General features: G+C 43.2%; 1 protein-coding gene across 1 annotated transcript; it reads left to right on the top strand.

Moving 5' to 3' along the window:
- The first annotated feature begins 11795 nt into the window (after positions 1 to 11795).
- On the top strand, positions 11796 to 23270 carry LOC115135464 (arf-GAP with Rho-GAP domain, ANK repeat and PH domain-containing protein 1-like). The gene is made up of 24 exons (XM_029670167.2): positions 11796 to 12106; positions 12908 to 13049; positions 13146 to 13201; positions 13699 to 14059; positions 14257 to 14361; positions 14775 to 14906; positions 15047 to 15107; positions 15387 to 15507; positions 15599 to 15759; positions 15877 to 15983; positions 16158 to 16357; positions 16466 to 16551; positions 18118 to 18300; positions 18552 to 18726; positions 18884 to 18952; positions 19036 to 19156; positions 19251 to 19350; positions 19482 to 19674; positions 19821 to 19866; positions 20003 to 20166; positions 20276 to 20485; positions 20951 to 21056; positions 21154 to 21301; positions 21424 to 23270. The coding sequence occupies exons 2-24, from the start codon at positions 12946 to 12948 to the stop codon at positions 21475 to 21477; spliced, it is 3063 nt and encodes a 1020-aa protein (XP_029526027.2). The 5' UTR covers positions 11796 to 12106; positions 12908 to 12945; the 3' UTR covers positions 21478 to 23270.
- Positions 23271 to 26825: the final 3555 nt, after the last annotated feature.

The following is a 26825-nucleotide window of genomic DNA, read 5'->3' as shown; positions in this document are numbered from 1 at the left end:
GGGAAGCTTCAATTGCCGGAGAACACTGAATCCAGCAAATATACACTGCTCAAAAAAATAAAGGGAACACTTAAACAACACAAAGTAACTCCAAGTCAATCACACTTCTGTGAAATCAAACTGTCCACTTAGGAAGCAACACTGATTGACAATAAATTTCACATGCTGTTGTGCAAATGGAATAGACAACAGGTGGAAACTATAGGCAATTAGCAAGACACCCCCAATAAAGGAGTGGTTCTGCAGGTGGTGACCACAGACCACTTCTCAGTTCCTATGCTTCCTGGCTGATGTTTTGGTCACTTTTGAATGCTGGTGGTGCTTTCACTCTAGTGGTAGCATGAGACGGAGTCTACAACCCACACAAGTGGCTCAGGTAGTGCAGCTCATCCAGAATGACACATCAATGCGAGCTGTGGCAAGAAGGTTTGCTGTGTCTGTCAGCGTAGTGTCCAGAGCATGGAGGCGCTACCAGGAGACAGGCCAGTACATCAAGAGACGTGGAGGAGGCCGTAGGAGGGCAACAATCCAGCAGCAGGACCGCTACCTCCGCATTTGTGCAAGGAGGAGCAGGAGGAGCACTGCCAGAGCCCTGCAAAATGACCTCCAGCAGGCCACAAATGTGCATGTGTCTGCTCAAACGGTCAGAAACAGACTCCATGAGGGTGGTATGAGGGCCCAACGTCCACAGGTGGGGGTTGTGCTTACAGCCCAACACCGTGCAGGACGTTTGGCATTTGCTAGAGAACACCAGATTGGCAAATTCGCCACTGGCGCCCTGTGCTCTTCACAGATGAAAGCAGGTTCACATTGAGCACATGTGACAGACGTGAGAGTCTGGAGACGCCGTGGAGAACGTTCTGCTGCCTGCAACATCCTTCAGCATGACCGGTTTGGTGGTGGGTCAGTCATGGTGTGGGGTGGCATTTCTTTGGGGGGCCGCACAGCCCTCCATGTGCTCGCCAGAGGTAGCCTGACTGCCATTAGGTACCGAGATGAGATCCTCAGACCCCTTGTGAGACCATATGCTGGTGCGGTTGGCCTTGGGTTCCTCCTAATGCAAGACAATGCTAGACCGTTCCCCAGACCTGAATCCAATTGAGCACATCTGGGACATCATGTCTCGCTCCATCCACCAACGTTGCACCACAGACTGTCCTGGAGTTGGCGGATGCTTTAGTCCAGGTCTGGGAGGAGATCCCTCAGGAGACCATCCGCCACCTCATCAGGAGCATGCCCAGGCGTTGTAGGGAGGTCATACAGGCACGTGGAGGCCACACACACTACTGAGCCTTGTTTTAAGGACATTACATCAAAATTGGATCCACCTGTAGTGTCGTTTTCCACTTTTTTGAGTGTGACTCCAAATCCAGACCTCCATGGGTTGATACATTTGATTTCCATTGATCATTTTTGTGTGATTTTGTTGTCAGCACATTCAACTATGTAAAGAAAAAGTATTTAATAAGAATATTTCATTCATTCAGATCTAGGATGTGTTATTTTAGTGTTCCCTTAATTTTTTTGAGCTGTGTATATTTGTGGATCAACCATCCATCAATTCTTAAGTAAGAAGTATCCTCACTGTATAATGCTGAATAGATTTGTTGATTTATTTCATTGTCACAACAAATTACTTCAATCATTAACATTACAATTAAAATGGCTGCGGTTGTTGTGTCTATTTCCAGCTATGTAAAAACTGATGTCAAGGAAAATGAGACCTGGAGCAAGGTTGTGGGTCGAAATACCCCAAAGGAGACTGTTTTACCTCTTTTTATCATGGAGAGAGAAATCCTGACAAAGGAGGAGGCCATACCACAGCCATACCACAAAGGAGCTCTACCACAGTCTCATACAAGACATTCATCCAAACCACTTGAGGTCAGCACAGAGAGTACGTGCACTCTGGCGTATGTATCTTCTCAGTAAGGAAGCAAAGGCAAATATTCTGATCAGAGGAATAACAGTCAGAGGAAAACATGTCGTGTTCAAAGAGAATAATCTGTTCGGTTTGAATGAGACCTGGTAAAATAAACGTTTTATATTGTGTGTTTGCATTGACCTTACATTGACTGAAACTATTCTCTTCTTACAATATTCTTTTTAATGGTTAGTTGAGCTGATCAGTCTTGGCCCAGCCCACCATTTTGTTAAAATGTCATTTTAAAATGTGATAAGCGTGGCTGACCAGAACTCAATTCGAGTTACAATTAAAGAACTAACTGAATCAGCTGATGATAGTGTTGTGACTGAGTTTCTGGCTAGAGCTGGATGTAAGGTGGTGGGGAGAGTGATGAGGCACATGATAAGATACAAGGGTCAACTTACAAACTGCTCCAGTGGATATTGTTTTGTGTATGTTGAAGCAGCATCCATAATTCCTATAACATGGTCTGTAAAGATGGGCCCCTCACTGGATCAAAGTATTTTATGATGGACAAGGTCCTGCGCCTATATTGGACTGGCTGACACAATCCCACGCTAGAGGGGGTCAGGAGATGCTAGAGTACAGTCCTACTCCACTGGACAGCATAAAGTGCATAGAGGAAACGTTGTCACACTATTTGCCGGACAACAATCATGTCCCCGTGAGTAGGGCAGACGTGTCCCATATCTCAGCCCGAAATGACTGAGATTGAAGAGAATAATTCCTCGGCTCCCAAGGACAAAGACGGAGTGAATTGAACATTGGAGAATGGTACCTGATGAGCCAGAGTCTGCAACATTGACCTCTCATTCCAAGAAAAAGAGGAAGAAAAAAGAAAAATGCTAAAAATGAAGCTGGGAAAGTGGCTACTGAGACGAGTGACAATCATAACCCAATAGAAAACCTTGAGGTTAATAAGAGATCCCGAAGACGGTGCAACTCTCTGGGGAATACAAAAGAAGGCAGCCAAACATCAATGCTGGCCTTCATTCAAACAATCCGGAATCAACATACACCCAAGCGGCCCAGGGTACAAGCCCCCCAACAGATACTGGAGTTAGGTCACCTGCAGAAAAAAATTGGAGATATGGAGGATGTAATTCTGGGGAGAAGTGGAGAAAAGTCCCCCTAAATAGCCATCCAAACCGAAATCATTGATGAAGGATAGAAATCATCTATATTTGAGTAACCTATATTATCTGGTTCAGAGAAGGACATTCTGTGTTTGTGAGCATAACTTCTGTCGCTAACATGGCTTTTCAAGAGAATGAGCAATCTGCTGATAATTCCATTTTAATGCCAACTCTTGATACATGTCCCAAACAAAACCTGCCTTCGAGTCAAACTCAGTTCCCTTAACCCAGGGATTAGAAAACATTGTACCATGAAACCTTTTCGAACCGTTAATCAGGCTAAAATGCTCTGGGACCCTCGTTCCAAGCCTAGAAGAATATTGGGAGGTCATCTGAATATTCGTAGCATTATTTCTAAGAGTGAACAGGTAGAACATTTATTGAACGACTCTAATCTAGATTTTTTTCTGTTTCTCTGAGACATGGCTGAAGAAATCTCCTATTTCTGCCTTTAATGTCTCAACTGGCAGCTTCATTAAATAGGACCCGCAAAACAAGAAGGCCAGTATCCCAGAGTCGCCTCTTCACTGTTGACGTTGAGACTGGTGTTTTGCGGGAACTATTTAATGAAGCTGCCAGTTAAGGACCAGTTCGGTGTCTGTTTCTCGAACTAGACACTCTAATGTACTTGTCCTCTTGCTCAGTTGTACACCGGGGCCTCCCATTTCTCTTTCTATTCTGGTTAGAGCCCGTTTGCGCTGTTCTGTGAAGGGAGTAGTACACAGCGTTGTACGAGATCTTCAGTTTCTTGGACAATTCTCACATGGAATAGCCATTTCTCAGAACAAGAATAGACTGACGAGTTTTAGAAGAAACTCTTTGTTTCTGTCCATTTTGAGCCTGTAATCAAACCTACAAATGCTGATGCTCCAGATACTCAACTAGTCTAAAGAAGGCCAGTTTTATTGCTTCTTTGATCAGAACAACAGTTTTCAGCTGTGCTAACATAATTGCAGAAGGGTTTTCTAATGATCAATTAGCCTTTTAAAATGATAAACTGGGATTAGCTAACACAACGTGCCATTGGAACACAGGAGGGATGGTTGCTGATAATGGGCCTCTACGCCTATGTAGATATTCCATAAAAAATCAGCCGTTTCCAGCTACAATAGTCATTTACAACATTAACAATGTCTACACTGTATTTCTGATCAATTTGACGTTATTTTAATGGACCAAAAATGGCTTTTCTTTCAAAAACAAGGACATTTCTAAGTGACCCCAAACTTTTGAACGGTAGTGTAAATATCAACAAGACTGTTTGTATGTACTTCCCTAAGAAATCCATTGATTCTTCCCAAAGAGCTGTTCTTGTTAATGGGGTGAATCTGAAAGTTGTGTCTAACTTCAGGTATCTTGGTTTCATTTTGGACTCCAACTCGACATGTAAGAAACATGTGAAGAAGGTGGTAAACACCGTTAAGTTTGGATTGTCCAACTTTCGGTTGATAAGACCTTTCCTTCCTCTGGAGGCCGCCAAACTATATATGCATGCTGTGATGTTCTCACATCTGAGATATTTCCTCACATGCTGGTCACAAGCAGGAGCTACTATCCTGAAACCAATTGAATCACTCTACAAACACTTAACATTTGCAATGCACATGGACTTGAGAAGCTGCACTGATTATTGTGCTTTTAAATTTACATTTGAAACATGGCTAAAATCTATCCAAACCTGTACACATAAGTTATCTGTGGTTCCTCAAGACGACAGTTGATGATCGTGTTGTTGTTAGAATGATATATTATTGGATGTAATGTATTTGTATTTTGTATTGTTTTAGTGAGTATGTGTATTGTGGCTATGTAATTGTCCTTAGCTGCTCTGGAACTATGGGTGCAAACCCCGGCACATTTCATGGATGTTGCATTATTGTAATATTGCTGTTGATTAATGTGCATTATCCCCTATAAAAAAAAATACTAAATTAAATAAATAATTAAAAATAAAATAAAGAAGGATTTCAATGATCTGGAAAAATTCTGTATTGAGGAATGGTCCCTCCCAATGTATTTCCAATCTCATGAACATTTTTAGGAAAAGGCTTAGTGTCGTTATCCTCGCAAGGTGAGGTATTGAAACCGGGTGCAAATCATTTTGTCAGGTTAGTGTTTTTTGTCATGAATCTTATTCTGGAGAGTGGTCACTAGCTGACACAGCCACAAAGTTATAAAATCTGATTGAATCCTAACCTTAACCGCACTGCTAACCCTAATGCCTAACCCAAAAAGCATATTTTTGTTTTTATGAATTTTTACAAATTAGCCAATTTTGACTTCATAGCAAGCAGAAATCTTTCACTTCTGCCTCAAGGACAAGACTCATCCCAATAAACATCAACCCTGCATAATGTTGACCCCTATCTTTTTTAGAGAGAAATATATAAACAAAATCTCTTTCTCTGAGCAATTAGTATAAAATATTAGTAAAATATTAGTATTAGTATAAATATAATTTCAAAAAGAAAAATGGGGGGGCATATTTGTATTATTTGTATTATTTATTTTATACAATCTTTTTTGCTCATCTTTATCAAGGGTGCCAGTAATTCTGGACCTGACTGTATATCTGATCTATTGGTGAATGTGCAACCACTAAAGATCAAACTGGATGAGCTCCGCTCGAGACGATCCTATCAACGGGACATGAAAAACTGTAATGTGCTATGTTTCTCAGAGTCGTGAAACAACAGTAAGATGAAGGGGGGACTGGTGTGTTTCTTTATTAACAGCAGCTAGTGCACAATCTCTAATCTTAAGAAAGTCTCAGGTTTTGCTCGCCTGAATTAGAATACCTCATGATAAGCTGCAAACCATACTATTGACCAAGAGGGTTTTTATCTATATTTTTCGTAGCTGTCTATTTACATTTACATTTAAGTCATTTAGCAGACGCTCTTATCCAGAGCGATTTACCACCACAAACCGATGCTGGCACTAAGACCACACTCAACCAGCTGTATTGGGCCATAAGCAAACAAGAAAATGCACATTCAGAGGCAGCGTTTCTCTTTGCTGGTGGTTTTAATGCAGGGAAACTGAAATGCGTTTTACTTCATTTTTACCATCATGCCACTTGTGCAGCTAGAGATGACAAAACACTAGATCAACTTTATTCCACACACAGAAACAAATACAACACCCTCCCCTGTCTTTTGCAAATCAGACCATAACTTCATCTTCCTGCTTCCTGCTTACAAGCAAAATCACAAACAGGAAGTACCACTGACGCACTTAATACGGAAGTGGTCTGATGAAGCGGATGCTAAGCTAGGACTGTTTCGCTAGCACAGATTGGAATATGTTCAGGGATTCATCCGATAAAATTGAAGAGTTTATCACATCAGTCACAGGCTTCATTAATAAGTGCATCGACGACGTCCTCCCCACAGTGACCGTACGTACATACCCCAACCAGAAGCCATGGATTACAGGCATCATCCACACTGAGCTAAAGGCTAGAGCTTCCACTTTCAAGGAGCGGGCACTAATCCGGACGCTTATAGGATATTCCGCTACAACCCCCGGTGTGCCATCAAACAGGCAAAGCGTCAATCCAGGGCTAAGATCAAATCCTACTACGCCGGATCTGATGGTCGACGGATGTGGCAGAACTTGCAAACCATCACTGATAACAAAAGGGAAGCCCAGCCGATACGTGCCTATGGACGCAAGCCTACCAGACAAGCTAAATGCCTTCTATGCTTGCTTTGAGGCAAGCAACACTGCTCTCCATAGCAGATGTTAGTAAGACCTTTAAACAGGTTAACATTCGCAAGGCCGCGTGGCCAGATGGAATACCAGGACGAGTACTCAGAGCATGCGCTGACCAGCTGGAAAGTGTCTTCACTGACATTTTCAACGTATCCCTGACCCGGTCTGTAATACCAACTTGTTTCAAGCTGATTACCACAGTCCCGTGCCCAAGATCACCAAGGTAACCTGCCTAAGTGACTATCGCCCCATAGCACTCACATCTAAAACCATTAAATGGTTTGAAAGGCTGGTCATGGCTCACATCAACACCATCATCCAAGACACCCTGGACCCACTCCAATTCACATACTGCCCCAATAGATCCACAATCCACATTGCCCTCACTCACCTGTACAAAAGGAATATCTATGTAAGAATGCTGTTCATTGACTTCAGCTCAGTATTCAACACTATAGTCCCCTCCAAGTTCATCACCGTGCTCAGGAACCTGTGACTGAACACCTCCCTCTGCAACTGGATCCTGGACTTCCTGACAGGCCACCCCCAGGCGGTAAGGGTAAGCAACAACACATCTGCCACACTGACCATCAACACGGGGCCCCTCATGGGTGTGTGCTTAGTCCCCTCCTGTACTCCCTGTTCACCTACGACTGTGTGGCCGTGCACGACTCCAACACCATCATCATCAAGTTTGTTGACGACACGACAGTGGTAGGACTGATGACGATGAGGCAGCCTAAAGGGAGGAGGTCAGAGACCTGGCAGTGTGGTGCCAGGACAACAACCTCTCCCTCAACGTCAGCAAGACAAAAAAGCTCATTGTGGACCACAGTAAATGGAGGGCCAAGCACGCTCCCATCCACATCGATGGGTCTGTAGTGGAGTTGGTTGAGAACTTCAAGTTCCTCAGTGTCCACATCACTAAGGAATTAATGTAGTCTACACACACCTGCGTAGTTGTGAACAGGGCAAGACAGCGCCTCTTCGTCCTCAGGAGGCTGGAAAGATTTAGCATGACCCTCCGATCCCCACAAGGTTCTACAGCTGCACCACTGAGAGCATATTGACTGGCTGCATCACCACTTGGTACTGCAACTGTGGTAAGGCGCCCTACCGCAAGGCACTACAGAGGGTGGGGAATACGGACCGGTACATCACTGGGGCTGAGCTCCCTGCATTTCAGGACCTCTATACCAGGCGTAAGAGGAAGGCCCAAAAAATGGACAAAGAGACTGTGTTCTCTGCTACCGCATGGCAAGCGGTACCAGTGTAGCAAGTCTGGAACCAACAGCACCCTGAACAGCTTCTACCCCCAAGACTGTTAAACAAGACGACTAAATAGCTCATCAAATGGTAACCCACTGCTGCTACTGTCTATTATCTATCCTGTTGCAGAGTCCCTTTAACCCTACCTATATGTACATAGCAACCGCAACTACATCGACTCGGTTCTGGTATTCCCTGTATTGCCGTGTTATTTTTACTCGTCATTGTTATTCGTTATTCACTGTGTATTTATTCCTTGTGTCATTATTTACATTTTTACCCGTAAATAAGCATTTCACTTTTAAACTACACCTGTTATTTACAAAGCATGTGACAAATAAAATGGTATTTTATTTATACACTGAGTGTACAAAACGTGCTCTTTCCATGACATAGACTGGCCAGGTGAATCCAGGTGGAAGCTTTGATCCCTTATTGATGTCACCTGTTAAATCCACTTCAATCAGTGTAGATGAAGAGGAGAAGGCAGGTTCAAGAAGGATGTTTAAGCCTTGAGACAATTGAGACATGGATTGTGTATGTGTGCCATTCAGAGGGTGAATGGGCAAGACAAACGATTGAAGTGCCTTTGAACGGGATATGGTAGTAGGTGCCAGGTGCACCGGTTTGAGCGTGTCCAGAACTGCAACACTGCTGGGTTTTTCACACTCAACAGTTTCCCGTGTGTATGAAGGAAGGTCCACCACCCGAGCAGTGAATCAAATTCTCTGTCAGAAGTGGATGACAGACAGCTCCTTCAAGCCTTTATCCCGATGGATGCCAGTGGGACCGAATTGTCGAAGTGCACAAGGTACGTCGAAGCGCAGTGGCATCTTCTTGAGAGCAATGCGAGCGTCATCGGACATCAGGCTAACTTTACAGAGCCTGAGACAGAGATATGTCTGGATGGCTGGACCTGATGACAAATCTACATTTCTGTGGAGCTGTCCATGCATTTCTGTGTAGCTATCCATGCACATTTTTACAGTGGGCTACATGCTCCATAAATAAGTAGGCTAGGTGTTATAAAAGAAAATAATAAAAGTGCGGGTATGCAAAAGCACTTTTTACCCATTCAATTTTTTAAAAATAATTTATGAATGAAGTTGCATATTAGGATTACTATTATGATTATCTTTCAGTAGGCCTAATAATCTACTAACAGTGGCCCTTATGACATAGCAAGGCGAAGAATGGGATAGGCCCATTAAAATCCTGCTAAAGAAAAAGCTTGATTGCGATCTTGTTCATCATATTCGGAGGGCTGTCAGACAGGGGAGCATCCTGTCACAGACATGGAATAGGGAAGACCGATGGTTGTAAGACTTTTAGCATTTTTGTCAATTTCTCAGAGGTTGTTTGATGTACTACATTAAGAATGTGATAAGAACAACGTCCGTCTGTCTGCTACAAAATGGGATAGGTATTATCTCTACATCTGTGAAGTGTGTGAAGTGATACAATCTACCCCGTCTCCCGGGGCAATTGTAACAGAGCTTGGGGTGAAATGTAACAGTGCAAGAAAATGCATAAATTATGACATGGAACTAAATATTGAAAGCCTTTTTTGAGAAGATGAGAACAACATTGCCATGTTTAATATCTGTATGGCTGACATAATAAAATAATGATACAAATCATAAAATGTTTATTATTTTTTACACTCCATTAACTGGCCCTTCTCAACATCTGAACTAAACAAATGAATGTTTGTGGTGTGTGTGTGAGTTCGAGAGAGACAGAGCGGTGGCGTGTGCGTGTGCACCCGCGCTGTGAGAGTGAGTGCTGGACATGCTGTTGCAACTAAGTTTGACCCTTGCAGCCATTAGCTAGCTTCAATTTTGGCTACATGTTAAAACAGTAGCATTGCTAACTTACGTCAAAGATAGACACCCACTGGTTATAAAACTGATATACATTTGATGAATCTAACTGCAAAGCAGGTGATGCCATCACAAAAACACATTTGGTCAAATGACTTTCTTTACGTCAATCTTTATTTTTTCTCAAAAAAATCTGCAGTCTGTCACAGGGTCTTGCTTCTTCATATTAGGGTTGAGGACTAAACTGAGCAAGTGCACAGTGAGTCACATTATTCTAGCTTGTTACTGATTGTAGGTATTGAGAGTGTTACAACTATCCCGTCACAACCATCCCCGGCCTCTCTTACCCTATAAAGCGTCATTGTGTTCAACATATTCATCATGTCAAAGTAACTCAACAATCCACCCACTGGGCACACCACCTCATTTCAACGTGGATAATTGGGTAATCTTTGGTTGAGATGTTGATCAATGAGATTACAACCTACATTCACCCACTCAAAAAGAAGACAAAAGTTAGTAGAATGTCCAATGTGTTATAACTATGATTTCAACCATCTAAAAGCACAACCAAATTCCAGTGGAAAAACAATGTCTGATTTTTGGTTTAGCCGTCACCCAAATGTCTATCACTGCTTTCAACCATTTAAAAAGCACACTAAAGTTGAAATACAATGTCAGATATTGTGTTTATTTATACAATCGATTGTGTCATCACTGTGCTTCATCTAACAGTACAACCAAATGACCTGTATTGCAGTTGCTATTACATTAAAAGTACACAGTGCAAGTAATCAATGCTGTTAGAGATTCTGCGTAGATTACTACAGCAAATGTCAAGATCTCCACGGACCTGCGACCTTTGCATGCCATCTTGAACGTGCACGCTTTATACGATTACATAATAATACATCTATAGTTAAGTAACCTCAATGTGGCCATGGATGTTGTTTCTCATTTTAAGGTTGAATGTTAAATGAGTTTGTAATGTTGAATTGTGTTGAATTGACAACGCAATCAAATATCAACATTTAAAGGAGATGCATCTAGGTGCTTGGATAGTTCCATCTGAGCCACTAGCTTCATTCCATTCTTTGACTTAGATTTTTGGTTGCGATGGAGATTTGAATCCAACATATCATTTATTAATTTGTAGACAAACTGGAATTAATGCCAGACTAAGTCAATGGCACAGATGGAACTATCCAAGCCCTAGATACATCTCCTTCAAATGTTGATATTTGTTTGTGTTGACAACCAATCACAATTCAATATCATTAGAGGATCTAAGTCGCCAGACGTGTTTTTTTGGTGTGATATGTGAAAGTTGGCACACTGTCATCAGGACATTGTTATTGTCATTTAAGTCATTCAAGGGAGAAGTTGGTTACCTGTTGCCAGAGGTGCTTCCGGAAATGAAAACCCTGGGGTAATCGGGTTCTGGGAATAAAATCATTCTGACAAAATGTGCATTTTTACTGTACATTCTTACTGTACATACACATAAACATCCACCTGCCCCGAATGACTGGTTGCCACTGCTCCTTTTTAATCACATTGTTTTCCCACTCCGACGTCCGTCTCAAATACTTTTAAGCGGTCCATGACGATGCTAACTCTCTCTCTTAGCTAGCTCGACTATGCACTTGCCTCTGCTAGCAAAACACTTGTGCTAACATTATCTTTACTGTACCACTGAAAGTAACAGTTTTCAATTTGTAAAATCCAATTTCTTCTGGACAGAATAGTTCCTGTAGGTTCTGACTTACTCGTCTGAACCTACAGGAATCTTTTGTTATGTCTCGTGGGTTTCATAACCACATATTTATAACAGTTCAACAAGGACGAGATGGAAGACAGGAGTTTGGTTCAACCAGTTATCTAGAACGTGATCAGTCAACACATGCAAACCCCCATGATGCTCTGCGAAAAACGCCTATGGCAATACATAAGTTACATTGATTGAGCTGTTAATGTTATTCATGTGATAAAACTCATTTACCTGCCCTGCCCATCTGCCGCCCTTGCAAGCTCAGCTGCCGAACAGGTAATACAGGTGAGACTATACTGCACAGATTTGTTGCGCGTAGCCCACACACCGTCACTGTTGTCAGAAAGCAGAACAACCGAAAACCCCTTCAGTTTTAGGAGGGTAAGGAGTCTACAAGTTCCCTGGCCTGTTATCACGCTTGTTTGAACATCGCAATTGAGCAGAACAGGAGAGCAGCGACAAGGTAACATTTGAATAATATTATAATATAAAATATTTAATTTAGGATTTCAGTATCATTTTTGTTTTTTTCTATTTTTCTTAACACTTTGTTAGGCAGAAAGCTAGCCATAATGTTCATTCGTAGTTATTTCACATGCTCGGAACAGGGCAGGTGTTTGTTACCTTTGAACACAGGACAGCATGAACTCAGTTGTGATTCGGGGCTTATAATGGGGTGATAAACCGACGACTGTAGCTGAGACCAACATACTATTAAAGATTCATTCCAACAACATATTCGTAACATATTGTTTGAATTGGATTCATACAAATAAAATAAAAACATGTAATTTGAAATGGATGACGTAGTAGACCTAGTACACAACAAATGGGGAACCGTTTTGACTCGTGAGCAACACTCTCAAAACGAATGGCTGAAATCGTTTAAAAAAGTTCTGGCCCATCACTTTAAAAAAGTTTGTTTTTTCCCCCACACATTGTTTTTTCCCCCCATTAAAAAACCATGACAATATTTTCATACGGAAACGCTAACGTTTTGGAGGCCTTCAGAGATTTTGAAAAGAAAGAGCAACAATAGTAGCCTACCTATAAACTGTGAGGAGAAAAAAGACAATGAGATTATCTCCAGAATGTGTCTCAGCCTAAGTGTCAAATAAAATGATAGTAGTTGCTATAACATTTAAGACAAGCCTATTGTCATAGTGCATTTGAATTATTATGTTAGAATGTGTTTGGTCTTTTTAGTTCAGTTAACAATTTTCATATTAAAAGGCCTTTATTAAGATGAAATGTGTCATTTCAGACGTGTTTGTGCCCTACGTGTCTCCTACTGTGAATTCGATGTCTGTCCCCCTCGGTCCAGACATGCCTGTGCCAGTACCTAAACCACGGGCACGGTACAAGCGGGCCGGCAGGAGCTTACAGAGCCAGCTCTCTTCTGAGAGGTGACTTATCCTCGTGATGTTTACTTGTTTTACCAAACACCTGATATGTTCTTGGTGATTATTTTCGAATTATATGTTTTTACATTTGTTTTCAAGGGATTTTCTATGTGATACACCTGATCCAGCGGCAAGTACAGGAAATCCTAGCAAAGGTAGACCCTGGTGCTTATCGTGATGAAAATGACATTGTTTGATCAATGATAAAGGTTTGGACAACATGTACATTTCCTTTGAAACAAGATGAGTTTCGTTAGAACTATCCTGTAATAACAGGTCACGTTCAATTGACTCGGCCACAGTGCGTCAGCTTAACAGCTCACCTTTCAACAACTCACCAGTGAGCGATCTGCTATCGTGCTAAACAAGATTTGCAAGTCATAAAAGAGACTCCTCCCCCACTTGTCAATCAATAACGTCTGCATCCTTTTAAATGTGATGCTGAGTTTAATACGCAATCTCCAGTAAAACATTCCTGAAGCTAAAGATAGCTCCAGTGCACTGTCATAATAGCAACACAAGAAAAACTGGTTTTGTTCTAGTCACAGATACTTGTGAATCGGTGACAGACTTCTGTATGATTCCCTGCTTTAATTTCTCACCAGACAACGCATCATATTTTACTGTATGCCATTTTATCTTGGGTTCACAGGTGTTCCACCCACAAATGATTTGCTGGTAGAAAGTGAAGACAACCATGCCATTATCCTAAATAAACCTCCGTTCAGCCCTGCCATCCCCAGCCCGGCTAATGAGAATCAAAGCCAGCATAACTTCCCTCTCTCCAGATCTGATTCTGGAGTGACTCTGTCTTGCCCCTTACTGGGCAGTAATGATCCAGATGGACTCCACGACAGATCTGCCTGGTCATCCACCCCTCCATACAGTTCTGCTGCAGATTATGACCCCGATATCACTGTAGTAGCTGACTGGGCAAAAGACCTTGGATCGGAATCTTCCAATGATGATGATGCCGTTACTGGAGAAATAAAGAACCCATCTCAGATGAACAAGTGAGTTTTGGCTATCAGGTGAGTGAAGTGAGTTTTAGCAAGCAGGTTTAAAGGCATAGGTAACAAAACAGTACAGGCCATGTCCAAAGACAGGGCATAATATGTATATCGATTTATGTAACAAGCTACAGGTCACAGAAAACATGAGACGGTGGTAGAAATGGCTTTGTCTCATTCTTCCATGCCTCGGGTTCCAGTGTGGTGTCAAGGCAGGTTGGTATTGTCCCCAATGGAGAAACCCCTCAGCCTCCTGTGGAACAGGCGTCTATGCAGACCAGACCAATCAAACAAAAGACCCCACGGTACGTCACAGCACCCCATCACAGCAGACAGACAGTTAACAGACAGCTTTCACGGGGAGCTCAATAGAATAAAAATGACCACCTAATCAACAGAAATGTTAAGATAGTACCTGACCAATATCAACGTATTTCATGGTTGTAATGGTATGATGTAATTGAAAACACATTGAAATTATCATTGGGGTGTAGCCAGATCAGACATGGAACAGAAGCTATTTGATGTTGAGCGTGACATCCTTGTTTACCTAACTCATCTCTGAACTCCGCAAGCACCTTTGTTGATGTATTCAGATCACTGTATTCCGCATACCTATACCTAAATGTGTAGCGTATTTGTTCAAGATAGCTGACCGCTAATGAAACAGTTGTCCACGTGTATGTTTCTGTTCGATAACTCCTCTATTTGTTCACAGTGCTGCCACCATCCGCGTCAGCAGGAGAAAGCAGGCAGCAGCGAGCGGTGGTGGTGCCCAGATAGCAGAGTCCTCTCGTAGGGAGAGTGTTGTGTCCAGATCCAGCTGGCTGGATGTATGGAAGGGACGCAGGTAATGTGGAACACTGTGGGACGGGAGATATGCACTGTTAACATTTCAGCAACACCTTGCCGAAGTCACACTCTTTGATATGACGTTTCAGATTCATTTCTATGTTTTTGGAAATGTTGAGATACTTTGTGTCCCTGAAGGCACAATGTTCTGTGGGCCACCCTGGATGGACAGTTGGTATCACTATGGAAGAAACGCACAGTGAGTGAACCACCACCACACCATTGTTCAATGGACCCTTCCTTTGAGTTTTGGCATAATTAATAATAATTATAATAATTTAGATAATTTAGATGCACTATTGTAAAGTGGCTGTTCCACTGGATGTCTTAAGGTGAACGCACCAATTTGTAAGTCGCTCTGGATAAGAGCGTCTGCTAAATGACTTAAATGTAAAATGTAAATGCATAACGTTTGTTATGACATTATTGTATCTCCCGGGCTATGCCTCGCACTATTCCCCCATCTTCTGTGCTGCAGGACAAGTTCACAGACATAGTGTTCCACGTGTCAAGCATCACCGACGTCCGTAAGCAGGAGAAAGGACGCTTCTCCGTTTACTTCAGCAAGAAACACTTTGAGTTCATGGCACACAACAAAGGTGAGACCGCTGATGGATGTAGACTCTCCCTTTGGTTCGAGTGGGTTTTGTGCTGTGCCCTGACTCTCCCCACCTCTCTCCCTGGTCCCAGAGGTGCAGGAGGGCTGGGTGACTTCCCTTCTGGCTTCTCGTGGGCGGGAACCCCCAGTCCCTCCGGAGCAGCATGGAGCCCTGACCATGAAGGGCCCTCGCAACAACAGAGTGTACGCTGCCATCTGTGGACACAACCTATGGATCTACAACAATAAAGAGGTGAGGATGGGGAACAGGGCTCAGCTATGCTCCATCAGTATATGATTGTTTGATGATTCCGGGAAGACATCTTCAGTGTGTTTTGTTTCACTCAGTTACTGTCATTGTGCCGTGCAGGACTTCCAGTTGGGGGTTGGGATGACCTTTGTGTCCATGAACGTGGCGTCAGTGAAGCAGACTGGCCGTCATAGCTTCAGCCTCATCACACCGTACAAAACCTTCAAGTGAGTGTCCAGCTCCTTTTCTCTCTCTGTCTCTGTCTCTCTCTCTCACTGTCTCTCAGTCTGAGCTGACTCAAGACAATTGCTCTTCTCGCAGATTATCCCATTATCTGGCCAGGTGCATTTGAGCACCTTGCTTTACTGGCTACTGAAATGCACAGTCTTTGTGTACTCTAGTTTCTCCACAGACTCGTTGAGGGAGCTGGGCGTGTGGCTGGAGAGCCTGACCCAGGTGATCCGCAGTGCCCTGTCATGCAGCGAGGTGGCCGAGCGTCTCTGGGCCAGCCCATGGAACAAAGTGTGTGCCGACTGTGGCTGTGCCAACCCTGAGTGGGCCTCAGTCAACCTGCTGGTGGTCATCTGTGAGGCTTGTGCAGGTGAGCCGGTACTGCGGTGAGCCTAAATAAGTAGGCACAGAATGTGTATGGATTGCGAAATTTGCTCGACATGACCTTTGCTAATAGTTTCCTTATTGTTTCTCTAAGGCCAGCATCGGTCTTTGGGCATGCATGTGTCCAAAGTGAGAAGCCTGAAGTTGGACATTAAAGTGTGGACCGAACCTCTGATTCTGGTGAGATTACTTTTCCTGTAATAGTGCTACAGTGTATGTCTTGCCAAATACTCAGTTTAAAATAACAATGTGAAAATAGGCACTACTATATAAACTCAGCAAAAAAAGAAACGTCCTCTCACTGTCAACTGCGTTTATTTTCAGTGAACTTAACATGTGTAAATATTTGTATGAACATAACAAGATTCAACAACTGATACATAAACTGAACAAGTTCCACAGACATGTGACTAACAGAAATGGAATAATGTGTCCCTGAACAAAGGGGTGTTCAAAATCAAAAGTAACAGTCAGTATCTGGTGTGGCCACCAGCTGCATTAAGTACTGCAGTACATCTCCTCCTCATGGACTGCACCAGATTTGCCAGTTCTTGCTGTGAGATGTTACCCCACTCTTCCACAAAGGCAAGCTGCAAGTTCCCGGACATTTCTGGAGGCAATGTCCCTAGCCCTCACCCTCTGATCCAACAGGTCCCAGACATGCTCAATAGGATTGAGATCCGGGCTCTTCGCTGGCCATGGCAGAACACTGACATTCCTGTCTTGCAGGAAATCACGCACAGAACAAGCAGTATGGCTGGTGGCATTGTCATGCTGGAGGGTCATGTCGGGATGAGCCTGCAGGAAGGGTACCACATGAGGGAGGAGGATGTCTTTCCTGTAACTCACAGACTTGAGATTGCCTGCAACACACTGCCCCAGACCATGACGGACCCTCCACCTCCAAATCGATCCTGCTCCAGAGTACAGGCCTCAGTGTAACGCTCATTCTTTCGACGATAAACGCGAATCCGACCATCACCCCTGGTGAGATAAATGCGACTCGTCAGGGAAGAGCACTTTTTGCCAGTCCTGTCTGGTCCAGCAACGTTGGGTTTGTGCCTATAGGCGACGTTGTTGCCTGTGATGTCTGGTGAGGACAGGCCTACAAGCCCTCAGTCCAGCCTCTCTCAGCCTATTACGGACAGTCTGAGCACTGATGGAGGGATTGTGCGTTCCTGGTGTAACTCGGGCAGTTGTTGTTGCCATCCTGTACCTGTCCTGCAGGTGTGATGTTCGGATGTACCGATCCTGTGCAGGTGTTGTTACACGTGGTCTGCCACTGCGAGGACGATCAGCTGTCCGTCCTGTCTCCATGTAGTGCTGTCTTAGGCGTCTCACAGTACGGACATTGCAATTAATTGCCCTGGCCACATCTGCAGTCCTCATGCGTCCTTGCAGCATGCCTAAGGCACATTCACGCAGATAAGCAGGGACCCTGGGCATCTTTCTTTTGGTGTTTTCAGAGTCAGTAGAAATGCCCATTTAGTGTCCTAAGTTTTCATAACTGTGATCTTAATTCCCTACCTAAGCTGTTAGTGTCTTAATGACCGTTCCACAGGTGCTTATTCATTAATTGTTTATGGTTCATTGAACAAGCATGGGAAACATTAATTTACAATGAAGATCTGTTGAAGTTATTTGGATTTTTACTAATTATCTTTGAAAGACAGGGTCCTGAAAAGGGGACGTTTCTTTTTTTGCTGAGTTTACATATACAAATGATGTTCTCTCTTTCTTCCATAGCTCTTTGTCCATTATGGGAACAAAGCAGCCAATGATGTGTGGGCTCACAACGTGCCGGGTGCAGAGCAGATCCTGCCGGACTCCTCTGTGGATCAGAGGGGGGAGTTCATTAGGGCCAAGTACACCAAAGGTCGATACAGACGGACCCATCCGTTAGCCTCCAGCCAGAACCTGCTCAACAAGGTCAGCCAGCCTCAGCCTACACTGCTGCTATCAACCAGCAGAGGACAGTGTACTTATTCAGGTTTTCGTTTAGATTGCTTCCAAACTTGTGTTATTACACATTTGTAAGCGTCCGTTTCGGATTCCTTTCAATCTTAAAAGATAGCAACATACACCTAAACCTCCCAGAGTCTGTACAGGAAAAACTGTGCTAAATGAGCAGTGTTATTGGTTGTTATGGCAACATCATCCCCTCATCCTATATCCTCCAGAGGCTGTGTGAGATAGTGTGTGGCCCTAACGTCCCAGAGACCATGTCCCTGCTGTGCTCGGGGGCGCGGGTCCTGTGCCACTCAGGGGACCCTCATTGCTCCTCACCCATCTCACTGGCAGAGCGGGCTGGACAGGCCATGCAGACTGAGCTCCTCAGACACAACGAGTACACAGGTATTGACACCAGGGGTCCAGGCTCTAAGATCCACAGGACTGCTGTTGTTTTGTCTTTTTGTGTAGTCTCAACATGTCACTTTCATGAAGTCAGTACATCAAATGTCGATCTTGTTCATCATGGTTTCTCCTATCTGTTTGCTATTCTCCTGTACAGAGCCCCCTGCCTATGCTCATCAGAAGCCCAGCAGAGACCCTGCTACCTCTGTCCCCTTGTCTGCTGCAGGTACACGTATACTATGGGTGCATCACAATTGCCTAAAAGGGGACTTCGTAGTGGGTGTGAAATTGTAAATGTGTGTGCGGCAGGAGAGGAGCTCCATGGGAAGTTGGAGGAAGACCGCTTCCTGTTCTCCCAGGAGAACGACTCTGCTGCCTGTGATGTTCTGGACCTGAGGGAGGTCATCTCCATCTTCGACTGCTCCAACGGGTACTGCAACCTCATGAGAAAACACACATTTTTATGATTTGATATGTGTTAATAAGACATAAGGGTGACTGTTGATTTTCGTCCTCCCCCACAGACCAACTCATGCATTTGAGATGGTGACTCTGACGGACCAGTTGCTGTGCAGTTCTGATACAGAAGATGGTTTACTCATACACCTTCTCCATATTCTCAAGGTAGCACCAATAAACAGCTGTGAGGATAGCAACCGTTGTGCCAACTGTACTCTATCCTGTAAAGGGTACAGATAACCAGACGGAACCAATAAAGTAATGTGGTTAAAACTCATATGTTCTCCCCCCGACAGGTGGTGTTGCCCGGGCCCATAGAGGAGGAGCTGGACAGGGGGTTTGCTATGTCCCGGGTGTCTCTGAGGGAGGGAGGAGGCCTGCAGCACAACGAGGTCTGGGCAGTGCTCCGTGGAGGTCAGGTCCTCATCTATCCTACTGACCAGCAGCGCCACAGAGAAAGGCTAACACTCAACCTCGAGACGCAATACAGTAAGTCCCATCTCGCCTCATTGTTCGGACTGCATGTTTACACAGTGTGATGTTAATGCCTTGTGCAGATGAGCAGAAGTTTCATGATGAGGTAATATGATTGTGTATCTCACCCAACACCGACAGTTATTTTTTTCTGGCCACAGAGATAGATTCCTCTGAGAACACCATAGAGCTGGTCACTGGAGAGAGGTCAGCACTACAGGAGCACTTTGTAATAACAAGTCACATTCGCATTTACTTATATCATAGCAGCAGTTTTTCAGCGTCATTCAAAGGAAGGATTGTAATCCAATGTATCTATTGCTTGCTCTCTTCTTCCTGCTAGAACCATGTCCATGCAGTTTGAACGAGACCACAGCTGTCAGTCCTGGCACAGCCTACTGAAACGGGCAGTGTCCACAGAGAGGAAGCTGTACCAGCTGCCCCCCAACGCCATTGGCAATGTGCCCCCTGCCATCGAGAGGTGTATCTCACACATCACACAATATGGTGTGTTCCATTTGATACTGGAACAAGTATTGTAGTGATCTGGATAACAAGGAAAAATTATTCTCACGATTCTACATCAGCTCCACTCCTCTCTCTCTCTCTCTCCCAGGTTTAAAGGTGGATGGGCTGTACCGGCGCTGTGGCTTGGCCACAAAGATCAGTTGTCTGGTGGAGGCCCTCAGCAGTTCACCTACAACTACACCTCTGGAGACAGACGAAGAGGGTCTCCTGGACGCTGCGGGGGCCCTGAAGCAGTATGTCCGCCAGCAGGTGGTGCTCATCCCAGAAACACACAGGAAACTGTGGGTGGAGGCCGCAGGTACTCTTCATCTCTCATGGACAGACTATGTAAACATAAATGGTACTGTAGATCTGTCCTGATACAATGAGACTGGGTAGATAACGAGCAGCATTAGTTCCGGTGCTTTTGAACAAATCACAATTCCGCAGTTGTAAGCATCTTTTGAATATTGGAAGGGGGGGGGGAATCTTTGGACGATAGACTTGCCTGTAACTTGCAAAGAGAGAGGGTGGAGCTCTGTGTTCCCGGTTCCGATCATTGTTCCGATCATTGTTCTATCACTTCTCTTAACACGTATGGACCCAGAACTTAATCGAGCATCTGACCAATTACTCAAGATCCTCTCCCCACAGTTTAGAGTCACCAAGGACATATTTGACCAGTATCTAGAATAACAAACAAACCCCAATGCAGTTGGACATTGTTTAATACAAGCTGGGATTTAAATAATGGGGTTCTCATACATCGCCTTTGTCACCATAGCTCACACAGAAGAGACCTTTAGACTGACTACATACCGCGGACTACTGAAGAAGCTGCCCCCTGACAACAGAATCACACTCAACGCCCTCTGCGGACACTTCTACATGTAAGAACCACACACGTCCAACGATTGTCAATTTTAAAAGGGCAACGAAATTAACCTGCATGACTAATGGTTCACCGTTGTCAACCCCTCCTTCTAGAGTTCAGCAGTATAGTGCAGAGAACCGTATGACAGCTCAGAACCTGGCGCTGGTGTTTGTCCCCACACTATTCCAGGAGCTGGCCATGAACACTGACATGGTGCAGCTCACCAGAGAGCTCATTATCCACTACACACTCCTCTTCCTGGTAAGACACTTTGAACTCCACCTCTTCTATTGGGTCATGGAACATATCGCAGCATAAAGCAGTGAAAGACTGACAGTGAACTAGACTAGACATTTATACCTACCATGTCTTGCAATCTACAGGGTAAAGAAGAGGAGTCTGACATGGAGAGTGAAGAACTAATAACTAAGTTATAGAAAAAAATATACAGTACCAGTCAAATGTTTGGACACCTACTCATTCCAGGGTTTTCTTTTTTTTGGTACTACATATGGAATCATGTAGTAACCAAAAAAGTGTTAAACATATCAACATATCATATATTTATATTTGAGATTCTTCAAAGTAGCCACTCTGCCTTGACGACAGCTTTGCACACTCTTGGCATTCTCTCAAACAGCTTCATGAGGGAGTCACCTGGAAAGCTTTTCAATTAACAGGTGTGCCTTGTTAAAAATGCATTTGTGGAATTTCTTTCCTTAATGCGTTTGAGCCAAATCAGTTTTGTTGTGACAAGGTAGGGGTGCTATACAGAAGATAGCCTAATTCGGCAAAAGACTAAGTCCATATTATGCCAAGAACAGCTCAAATAAGCAAAGAGAAGTGACAGTCCATAATTACTTTAAGACATGGTCAGTCAATTAACTTTTAAAGTTTCTTCAAGTGCCGTTGCAAAAATACATCAAGCGCTATGATGAAACTGGTTCTCATGAGGACCCAGAGGAAGACCCAGAGTTACCTCTGCTGCAGAGGATAAGTTCATTTGAGTTAACTGCACCTCAGATTGCAGCCCAGATAAATGCTTCACAGAGTTCAAGTAGCAGACATATTTCATATCAACTGTTCAGAGGAGACTGCGTGAATCAGGCCTTCATGGTCAAATTGCTGCAAAGAAACCACTACTAAAGGACACCAATAATGAGAAGAGACTTGCTTGGGCCAAGAAACGCAAGCATTGGACATTAGACTGGTGGAAATCTGTCCAAATTTGAGATTTTTGGTTCCAACCGCAGAGTAGCTGAACTGATGATCTCCGCATGTGTGGTTCCCACCTTGAAGCATGGTGAGATGGTGTGGGGTGATGGTGTGGGGGTGCTTTGCTGGTGACACTGTCACAGATTTATTTAGAATTTAAGGCACACTTAACCAGCATGGCTACCACAGCATTCTGCAGTGATACGCCATCCTGTCTGGTTTGCTCTTTGTGGGACTATCATTTGTTTTTCAACAGGACAATGACCCCAAACACACCTCCAGGCTGTGTCAGGGCTATTTGACCAAGAAGGAAAGTGATGGAGTGCTGCATCAGATGACCTGGACTCCACAATCTACCTCAACCCAATTGTGATGGTTTGGGATGAGTTGGACCTCAGAGTGAAGGAAAAGCCACCAACAAGTGCTCAGCATATGTGGGAACTCCTTCAAGACTGTTGGAAAAGCATTACTCATGAAGCTAGTCGAGAGAATGCCAAGAGTGTGCAAAGCTGTCATCAAGGCAAATGGTGGCTACTTTGAACAATCTGAAATATAAAATATATTTTGATTTGTTTAACACTTTTTTGGTTACTACATGGTTCCATATGTGTAAGTTCATAGTTGTAATGTTTTCACTGTTATTCTACCATGTAGAAAATAGTCAATATAAAGACATTCTTGACTGAGTAGGTGTGACCAAACGTTTGACTGGTAATGTATATTTGCCTTTGGCTGTCAAGGAAAGCTTATATTGGAAATATATTTGGTTACAGGGTGCCCTTTCAACTGCTGCTAATTGTGGGGTTAACAAGAACATTATCAATAGTCATTTTCAAAACTTATTTGAACTGTACATTTAGGTCATGGACGGGTTCAAGCATATTTATTCAACATGGGGGTTTATTGTCATTTAGGTGACTGTAAAATAATAAACAATTGTATGTTATCAAACTGTTCGAAACAGTATTATGACAATAAATAAATAGAAATAAAATGTATGACATAAACCAAGAAACATGTTTTTTTTTCCTTCTAATTTATTGTATGTTATCTTTTTTTATAATAATATTTTCTTACCCTTATTTTACTGATAAGTTGACTTGAGTGCACATTCTCATTTACAGCAATGACCTGCAGTATGGTTACAGGGAAGAGGAGGGGGGATGAATGAGCCAATTGGAAACTGGGGATGGTTAGGTGGCCATGACGGTATGAGGGCCAGATTGGGAAGTTAGCCAGGACCCCGGGGTTAACAACCATACTCTTACAATAAGCACCATGGGATCTTTGGTGACCATAGAGGGTTAAGAACCTGTTTAGCGTCCCATTCGAAAGACGTCAACCTACACAGGGCAATGTCCCCAATTACTGTCCTGGGGCATTGGGATATTGTATTTTAGACCAGAGGAAATAGTGTCTTCTACTGGCCCTCCAACACCACTTCCAGCAGTATCTGGTCCAGCAGACCAGGACCGACCCTGCTTAGTTAACAGAGACATTTGTGTAAAAGCTGTAAAACATTGTGCTCCAATTCTCATTGATGGTCACATTAACAAAAATAAAGATAACAAGTAATCAAAACTTAGAAGCAATCTAGTATTCCACAAAATACTAACAGGATTTCTAGCAAACAATATACTGCAAGATGTTCAGATTTTCAAAATGTTCCAAAATATGCAAGAGGGGAGAACATTAATACTTAGGCCTCTTCGGTTTCTGCCTGAAATAAAAATGAGTAAAATTAATATAGGATCGTGTGAATTTAACATGCATTTATCAACATAATTGACAATGTGCCTTTTTATGTTTAAACAATAAGGCATGAGAATCTGGGAATTATTGTGTGAATAACTCCCGACAAAGGGCTGTTCTTAGGCCCGACACGAAGCCAAGGGACGGGAAAACGGAGCTTTAGGAGGGTGTTATTCATGAAAATTCCCGGGTTTGAGGGCCTTATTGATTTTATAAATGCTTTGCCAAACACATTAAAAACAGATTAATTACATGTTTTCATTTAAAAAAAGTTATTTTAATGAGTAAATTCATTTTATTGAATCTTTTCACCAGATGATATAGTTAATTCAAAAGCCAGTTATAATTCTGAGGTTCTGACCTGTTTGTTAATTCTATTCATTCTACACTATTTGCAATGCTATGCTAGACAAATCATTGGCATCAATGATGTATATACAGTGCTTTCGGAAAGTATTCAGACCCCTTGAATTTTTCCGCATTTTGTTAAGTAACAGCCTTATTCTAAAATGGATTAAATAAAAACCAAAATAAAACTTTGCAATCTACACACACTACCCCAAAATGACAAAGTGAAACAAGGTTTTAGACATTTTGCATTTATTAAAAATAAGTTGTATCTACAACTTGATTGGAGTCCACCTGTGGTATATTGAATTGATTGGACATGATTTGGAAAGGCACACACCTGTCTATATAAGGTTCAACAGTTCACAGTGCATGTCAGAGCAAAAACCAAGCCATGAGGTCGAAGGAATTGTCCGTAGAGCTCCGAGACAGGATTGTGTCGAGGCACAGACCTGAGGAAGGGTACCAAAAAATCATGCAGCATTAAAGACCCCCAAGAACACAGTGGCCTCCATCATTCTTAAATGGAAGAAGTTATGAACCACCGCCCGGCCAAACTGAGTAATCGAGGGAGAAGGGCCTTGGTCAGGGAGGTGACCAAGAACCCGATGTTCATTCTGACAGAGCTCCAGAGTTCCTCTGTGGAGATGGGAGAACCTTCCAGAAGGACAACCAACTCTGGTGGAGTGCTGCAATCAGGCCTTTATTGTAGATTGGCCAGACGGAAGCCACTTCTCAGGAAAAGGCACATGACAGCCAACTTGGAGTTTGCCAAAAGGCACCTAAAGACTCTCAGGCCATGAGAAATAACCTTTTCTGGTCTGATGAAACCAAGATTGAACTCTTTGGCCTGAATGCCAAGCGTCACGTCTGGAGGAAACCTGGCACCATCCTTACGCTGAAGCATGATGGTGGCAGCATCATGCTGTGGGGATGTTTTTTAGCGGCAGGGACTGGGAGACAGGACAACAACCCTAAGCACACAGATCAAGACAACCCGGGCCCAGCTAGAGCCCGGACGTGAACCCAATCGAACATCTCTGGTACTGGTATTTTATTAGGATCCCCATTAGCTGTTGCAAAAGCAGCAGCTACTCTTCCTGGGGTCCACACAAAACATAATACAGAATGACATAATACAGAACATCATTATAAAAGAACAGCTCAAGGACAGAACTACATACATTTTTAAAAGGCACACAACCTACATATCAATGCATAGACACAGACTTATCTAGATCAAATAGGGGAGAGGCGTTGTGCCACGAGGTGTTGCTTTATCTGGTTTTTGAAACCAGGTTTGCTGTTTATTTGAGCAATATGAGATGGAAGGAAGTTCCATGCAATAAGGGCTCTATATAATACTGTACGCTTTCTTGAATTTGTTCTGGTTTGAGGTACTGTGAAAAGACCCCTGGTGGCATGTCTGGTGGGATAAGTGTGTCTGTCAGAGCTGTGTGTAAGTTGACTATGCAAACAATTTGAGATTTTCAACACATTGACTGCATTACTTCTTTTTATAAGAAACAGTCTCTCCTCAACTCTTAGCCAAGAGAGACTGGCACGCATAGTATTTATATCAGCCCTCTGATTACAATGAAGAGCAAAACATGCTGCTCTATTCTGGGCCATCTGCAGCTTAACTAGGTCTTTCCTTGCAGCACTGGACCACACGACTGGACAATAATCAAGATTAGACAAAACTAGATCCTGCAGAACTTGCTTTTTGGAGTGTGGTGTCAAAAAAGCATAGCATCTCTTTATTACAGACAGACCTCTACCCATCTTTACAATCATTGAATCTATAGGTTTTGACCATAACAGTTTACAATCTAAGGTAACGCCAAGTAATTTAGTCTCCTCAACTTGTTCGACAGCCACACCCTTCATTACCAGATTCGGCTGAGGTCTAGAACTTAAAGAATGATTTGTACCAAATACAACGCTCTTAGATTTGGAGATGTTCAGGACCAATTCATTACTGGCCACCCATTCCAAAACAGACTGCAACTCTTTGTTAAGGGTTTCAGTGACTTCATTAGCTGTGGTTGCTGATTGCTTTATGGTTGAATTATCAGCATACATGGATACACATACTATATTTAATGCCAGTGGCAGGTCGTTGGTAAAAATAGAAAAGAGTAGAGGGCCTAGAGAGCTGCCCTGCTGTACACCACACTTGACATGTTTGACATTAGAGAAGCTTCCATTTAAAAAAAACTTTGAGTTCTATTAGATAGATAGCTCTGAATCTACAATATGGCAGAGGTTGAAAAGCTATAACACATAAGTTTTTTCATGGTCAATTATGGTCAATAATATCAAAGTCTGCACTGAATTCTAACAGTACAGCTCCCACAATCTTCTTATTATCAATTTCTTTCAACCAATCCTCAGTCATTTGTGTCAGTGCAGTACATGTTGAGTGCCCTTCTCTATAAGCTTGCTGAAAGTCTGTTGTTAATTTGTT

This window comes from Oncorhynchus nerka, linkage group LG10 (assembly GCF_034236695.1).
Source record: "Oncorhynchus nerka isolate Pitt River linkage group LG10, Oner_Uvic_2.0, whole genome shotgun sequence".
NCBI classification, from domain to species: domain Eukaryota; kingdom Metazoa; phylum Chordata; class Actinopteri; order Salmoniformes; family Salmonidae; genus Oncorhynchus; species Oncorhynchus nerka.
The sequence above is the reverse complement of the archived record's forward strand: the minus strand, read 5'-3'. Positions and strand labels throughout refer to the sequence as shown.